At 48.7% G+C, this 7027-nt stretch overlaps 1 protein-coding gene across 1 annotated transcript in view; it reads right to left on the bottom strand.

The window, feature by feature from the left end:
- Positions 1-804: 804 nt before the first annotated feature.
- Positions 805-7027, bottom strand: part of LOC8033645 (ubiquitin-associated protein 2) — a 56143-nt gene continuing 49920 nt past the window's right edge. Inside the window, exons 19-23 of the mRNA XM_040498496.2 lie at positions 5604-5857; positions 5269-5356; positions 4042-4134; positions 3680-3738; positions 805-2725 (exon numbers count right to left, since the gene is read on the bottom strand). Of these exons, the coding sequence (XP_040354430.1) occupies positions 2534-2725; positions 3680-3738; positions 4042-4134; positions 5269-5356; positions 5604-5857 (686 nt within the window). The 3' untranslated portion in view covers positions 805-2533. The remainder of the gene's footprint in view (positions 2726-3679; positions 3739-4041; positions 4135-5268; positions 5357-5603; positions 5858-7027) is intronic.

Raw genomic sequence — 7027 nt, 5'->3', positions numbered from 1 at the left:
AGGTGCACGCAACCGGCGCAGGAACTACGCCGGAACCGCCTACCATTGTCGTCAGGCGCTTAAAGGGATGCTGAACCAAACATTTCAGTGTATGAAAAGTGGCGCACTAGGTGGCGCACCGTCTTTCCACGAGCCCGCAGCAACCAGCGTGCGCGAGCACACGCAACGAAATTGACGTCACCATATCCCATGAATGGGGGATATGATGCGGTAATTTCGTTGCGTGTTCGCGCACACCTGCGGCTGCTGGCTCGTGGAAAGATCGTGCGCCACTTGCTATACCCCGAAATGTTTGGTTCAGCATCCCTTTAACGGGCATCCGCTAAATGTCAGTGTACCATATAAGAAAACTAGAAATTTAAGCTACCACACACGTAGTATTATTTTTTATAAAAAAAAAAACACAATATTGCAACAAAAATATATATGACTGTCATAATAGGGGACAATTTAAGGATTTTCAAGAACCACCAGAAATTCCAGGGCTTTCAAGGTCTGGAAACTGCAGTTTTCAAATTCAACGGTCTTCAAGGACCCGTGCGAACCTTGGGTGAGCAGACACCAAGAGATATTTCCACCATTTTCCTTTCATCCTACTTCTCTAACATAAGGGTCTCCCAATAAGATATTTTTATATTTTGCTTGGTTGTCGTTCATGGCACGACTGGTGCATTTCCGACACCAACAATGTCTCTCAAACCGACCATTCATTAAAACAGTGTTTTCCCCACCGTAAATCCCCAATGTCTCAACACAAAACGGCGAGAAAACAATCTCCAAAAAAAGAAAATCCAAACTTCCAGGTTGAAATCAAGTGACGAATATTTATTTTTCAGAGCCTCTTGTCACAAACTATATATATATATAACGTTTCCTCACCACACAAAAACCACTAACCCCCCAAGTGCACTCATCGCTGAGCACGCAGCTGACCCACATCAAACGTGCACAGGGCTTCCGAGGCTTGATACACTCAAAAAAGTACTTATATACAAACATTTATTTTTCACCCCACCCAAATTGGTTTTTCCTCCTACTCCTCCACATATGCACCACCTTTAAACATTTTTTTTAAACGTTTCCACTCGAGCCCACTCGTCCTACAATATGTATAGTACATATACATTATATATATATACCGACTTCACAAAAGACGACTCGTCAATTAGCTAGAAAACAACCATACGGTGGGGACAAGAAGATTCTGTAGAAAGTGGTACTGCAGCCACCCCAAAATTGCTGCTGAGAAAGAGTGAGCAGAAAAAAACAAAAAAGATGACAGACAGGCACATTTGGTACAAATGCGCTGGAAAAAAGGAAATGAGAAACCAGGTAATACACTGAATTTTAAGATGCAAAAAACAGAAAGAAAAGCAAGTAGTCTCCAGCTCTGGTTCAGACAGAGTCCTTGGCCCCTTTCCCAATCAACTTCCCCGTGTTGCTCGATTTAAGGAAAGACGCAGCTCATGAGCAGCTTGATCATCACATAGAAGGGAGATGCAGATCTCTGGGGAACATGAGAAGGGGGTTGCGTGCACTTTTCGGATAGCATGAATAGGCATGAACACGGGCACACAAGACTCGACCACAGGTACACAGCCATCCCAGGCTGCCGCTTTTGAGGTAGAAGAACTGCTTCCAGCAGAGCTTCCCACTCCGGATGTTTTAAACTCAAACCAAATGAGAGCAAAATGTAATAAATGATAAAATGCAAAAGACAAAAAAAAAAAAAAAAACTTCCTTAAAAAAAAGTTCTTTGGATGGCAGAAGGCTCCCCCCCTCCGCCCCCCCAAAAAAGTAAAAATAATGAAGCGAATCAAACGAGAAAAAAAACACAGGAGTCCATGAGGCAGCAAAATACCTTTCGCTTTAAAACTAGAGGAATAAAAGAGAAGACACCGAAGAGAGTCAGAACTTTAAATACAGTCACGCACACACACACAGAGCTGAACTGCACACCACAACCCCCCTCCCCGATCCTGCGATTCTCCCTCTCGGCACGAGCCTTATACACTCCAATCACCAGGAATGTGGCGAGGCCCGCACGCCTCACCGGTGCACGATTGCAGACGTCACCAACCACCCTCAACCCCCCCCTCTCCCTACAAAGGTGAGAGGGCTACACACGCATGCACACAACCTGGGAGCCGAGTGCCGAAGCGTTTACGAACTGCAATCCGACGGCTTCTGCCACTAGCTTTAAGGAAAAAAAAAACAAAACAAAAAAACAATAATAATGAGCAAATCTAGATATAAAAAGAAGAGCAATGCTTTGTTTCAAGAAAAGTCACAGGGGGACCATGAGGAGAGTCTCTGAAAGTGGGTCACCCAATGATAGATAAACCACTAAAAAAAAAAAAAAAAAAAAAAGAAGAAGAAGAAGAAGAAGAAGAACACGAGGTAAGTGATTGCCCAGGTCCCAAAGACCACTGCCGACGGTGTCACGCGCAGTTCCGAGTGGCTTGACAAACGGGGATTGGGGGGGGGGGGACAAACAAGTGTGGGAGAGCAGGGAAGGAGGGGACAGGTCCCTTCAGTTCCCCCAGAAGGGGTATGCCTGGCGTAGCTGGTGGTGCTGCTTGGCCATGGAGGGAGGGGACGCCCGGGGGGGCACAAAGGCCGGGTACGAGGAAGAGGACGAAGGGTTAGACGACGATGGCGGAGGAGGCTGCTGTTGGGGCGGCGCTGGTGCTGTCACGGCCAGGAATCCGGGCTTCTCAAAAGACTGCGAAAGGGGGCAGAGGGAGGGGGGAGGGGGTGGCCCGTCACCATACCGCCCGGGCATCGTACCTCTCACCTCGCTAGCCAACTCCATTCCAAAGACGCTCAGCCAAAAATCGAAAAAGCATGTTTAAGGCTTTCCGCTTCCTTCAAGTATGCACCGTCGAGGAGATGGAATGCAATCCATCCCCCCGATCTTTCTATTGTTTGTGCAGTGCAAAGCATTCAAAAGACTGCTATGCTAGAAAGGACTTTAGAGAAGATCTATATTTCTGGCTGTCAGCCTCTGTTATGCTGAGGTTCGTTATGATCGACAATCATAACACGCCACAGCATCATCTTTCATCTACGGTTCCTCAAGGTACGAGCGAGCGGCAGTCCGACCTTGCTCATCGTAAAACGGACATCCAAAGAAAACGGGCTGGCTGGAGCAACTTCTCATCCAGATTTCCAACTCGCACTAAAGAAATCGAAAGGCCAAAGCCCCACACGAAACGAGCACATCTGCAACCTACCTTGAGCCATGCAGTCACCTATTTTGTTGCATTCCAGCCCTCAAAATAACACATGCACTGTTGCAGATTCTACAAATGCAACAAAAAAGCTCAAACAAGCCTGCTCTGTCACAAAGACTGGCATCATCAAGGCGCAAAGCTTGTTGCAGCAAAAAACCACACTCTAAAGATAATTCCAAAGTAAAAAGGGGCTTTCACTTCACAAGTGCAGAAAGGAGGAGGAAAAAAAAAAAAGTGAACACAGATAGAGGTTGAGGGAACCTTTCAGAAACAGACAGTAGAGAGCACATCCTGAGTTCAGCAGAGAGAGAGACAGAGAGAGAGAGACAGAAAGAGAGCAAGCGAGAGAAGGGGGATGCAGGGCAGACGAGAGAGGATCAAGAGCAGAGAGAGAGAGAGAGAGCATGTGGAGGAACACAGAGGAGAAACCGTGGGGTCAGTACCTTTGCTAAATGGGGGTGGGTTCTAGCGTGCCCTGACCTGGATGCGTCAGCCGAACCCACTGCAAGAAAGACACAGGGCTTTTCTGTCGGCTCCGCCTGCCCCTCCCTCCCCCCTCCCACCCTTCCCTTTCCCAGTCCCCTTCCCTCCCCCACCAAGGCAGGCACTGGCTAGCCTTCCTCTGCATCCCTCCTCTTCCCTCCCCACATCTCTCTCTCTCTCTTTCGCTTGTCCCTCCCAATCCTGCCACCAGAAAGTCTCTCTCCGCAAGCGGCAAGGGGGCGGGAAATGCTCTCGCACACTTCACTCACACGAGGAACTGAAACACAGACCACTGGGGTGCACTGGGGGAGTCCCTACTCACACGATCCGGGGATCCCCTTGGCCTGTCCCTGGGAGCCCGCTCCGTAGGCACCTTTGGCGTAGTCCGGGGTCTGCGTCAGGCCCTCATACCCTCCTGCATAGGGCACAAGCAACCCATCCCACCAGATCCCAGTCTGCTCGCTCAAACTACCGCCCGAGGACTATTCTCACTCATCAGCAAGCACACGGGATCGCAGAAGGATGCAAGAGTAATGCGTCTGAGGTCAGTGACAGGTGAAGAATTCAGTAATGATTTGTCCCGTCCTACTAGTTCTCCTACTAATGCAAGATCTGGGACAAACACAAGGTTACATACTACGTCCAATATTTATACCATAAAAACAGTAGCTTGAACATGTCCTTGGGATTTGTATCGGCAATGATGCGCCGCAAGGCGAAGTCCCAGTGATCAAAATGTAATAATAAATGCTCAGAAATGACCTTGGCTTATAAAATTATTACACTAGAAGAACAAAGCAAATCCAGGTGGATAGAGTCGCACATTACTGCCCACAACAAAAACATGCTTTGGAACACAGCTCAGTTTAACCCTATTTGGGGAAAAAAACAAAAACAAAAAAAATTGTAGAGCCCTTCTACTTCATCTGAAGATGGAAGACCAGTGAAGCTGTTCTTTACGATGTCTAAGACGACCTTGAGGACACTGGTTAGGACGACCTCGAGGACGACTTTTAGGACGACCTTGAGGTCGATGCCTAGAGATAAGGGATCAGGACCTCACTACAGTCTAAGCTAATTATAACAGACCTGGTTACAACAGACATTTGGATATAGCATACCAATTTCTTTAATTTCGGTTGGCGTTCGTCTATGCAGCATTCACTCAACTTCCTATCTGCATACAACATACTCCTTTTACAACAGACCGAAATCTTCGTCAAAATCAAGGTCTGTTATAATGAGCTTAGACTGTATTTAACAATGCCAAGGAAGGCTGACTCACACTGGTTGCCCCCTTTTTATTTTTATTTACTCATACTTGCCACGACCAATGGGGAGTTTTCTGTCAACATCGAAGACCCATTTCTTCCCAGATCCTAGCGTATAACAACTTTGCTGTAAAAATTAGTTGGAATTTGAGGTTTCTTGCTTTCCTTAGAAGCTGCAAGCTGCACCGGCAAGCCTATAGATGCAAATGATCAAACAGAAAAGACTCCACAAATGGACAAATCCCAAGTCAGGAGAGAGGGCCTGGAACGGAACTCACCAGAGGCGAATGTGTGCGAGGCGTACGCATTGGCTTTCTGAAACTGCGCATTTGTCGTGGGGCCATGGGCATTGGTCGCTGGAGGTACCTGCACAGTGAATCACAATCAATGAGCTTTCACTCGAAAGCATGTTCACTCTCACAATTTCCCTATGGCAGGATTCAATCTCCACTGAACAACATACAGGCACAAAGAAATTTACAGCTGGTAACTAAGAAAGACTAAAATACAAAAATATTGAGTTGAAACATTCTCAGTTGCGCCGTTTTCCCAGCAATCACCGACGTCGATCCCATGCAACCACTTTGCCCGGGAGGCGGCCGCAGAGACTCACGGGAAACATGGGCGGCGGCCCGTAGTGGTGGATGGAGCCGGGCATCCCGGTGAAGTAGTAGCCGTAGGGGGGAGGCAGGGCGTTGAGGAAGGGCTGGCCCGCCGCCTGCTGCTGCTGCTGGGAGCCCCCCGGGGCGGCCCCCGCCCCGGCTGCCCCCACGCCCCCCGCGTGCTGCTGCCCCTGGCTGGCCCCGGGGCCCCCCGCCGCTCCTCCGGGGGAGCTCTCGCTGCTCTCCCCCCGCCCAAACTTGGCCTCTGCACAAGCCACGCCAAATGCTCACGGACGGCCCGCAGGCGCAGTGCGGCGCAACGACACCCCACTGCTACAGTTTGTGCAAACCACACGCTCCGAGGACAATGCATTGCTCCCCCCCCCCCCCCGCTTCGTTCCCAAGGTCGACAATGTCGCGAAAGGTGCGACCGCTCCTACGATCGCGACGCCAGCTGTGGCAACTTGAAGCCATAGTCGCCGGCAGGCAGACTGAGAATGGCAGGGCATCTCTCTCGAATGCCTGGCCTCCGGCAGTGGCTCGTTGCCTCCCGCTGTGCTTGAGCCACACGTGCACGCTTGAGACTCAAGAAATGCCAAAGCAATGTCAGAGGTAGAAAGCTCGTGTTGGGGGCTAGACAACTTCAGATAACATCTTCTAGAGATATTAGTGCAGTTGAAATTTCAGGGTTTAATATGACCATTAAAGGGACACTGACACCCCCCAAAAAGTGTTTAGCTTAATTGCACAAAACCAAAACACGAGCACGGAAGCTCATGGCCGGAAATTACGTGGATACACCCGACCGAGTTCTCTCCTCTACTCTGGGGGTGTGAAGCAGACGACGACGACTACAAACTTGAGTGCACTATTTGTTGTGCAATTGTTTCGCACTTATGTCACATTCCACTCAATATTCTGCGCTTGAAGATCAATTGGCCGGCACCACGAATGACAGTTCCGAAGTAGCGGCCTCACATACGTTGCAAAGTTGGTCCGCCTAGTGAGGCAATCACGTCGTCCAGCCCGTGGTACGTCGCCATATTGAGAATGACGTGTTATGTACTCCCTGGGATTAGTGTAACATTTTTTTTTTTTTGCGATCAATGTATTAGCATTTTTGTGGAGGACACAACAATTAGGTTGATAATATTTTCTACTCTTTAACATTGAACGTGCGTGCGCCTTGATGCCCCACAACTTTGAATATATTTGGCACACATAGTTCGTATGCCACAAGACCATGGGAAAGAGAGTGAGCGCGACTGAAACCAGCCCATTATCGATCGGCTGTTTTTGGGCGGAAAGAAAACAAATTTTGAGCAGCAAATTTAGTTCTGGGTAGTTACTCTTATAGGTCATGTTCAAACAAAAACTTTGCAAGCATAAATACCCTGTCAGTGTCCCTTTACATCCTGAAAGAAGTGTTCAGACC

The sequence above is a fragment of the Ixodes scapularis genome, unplaced genomic scaffold (assembly GCF_016920785.2).
Source record: "Ixodes scapularis isolate PalLabHiFi unplaced genomic scaffold, ASM1692078v2 PGA_scaffold1__304_contigs__length_218370807, whole genome shotgun sequence".
In the NCBI taxonomy this organism is placed as follows: Eukaryota; Metazoa; Arthropoda; class Arachnida; order Ixodida; family Ixodidae; genus Ixodes; species Ixodes scapularis.
This window is presented reverse-complemented; position numbering and strand designations above follow the sequence as displayed.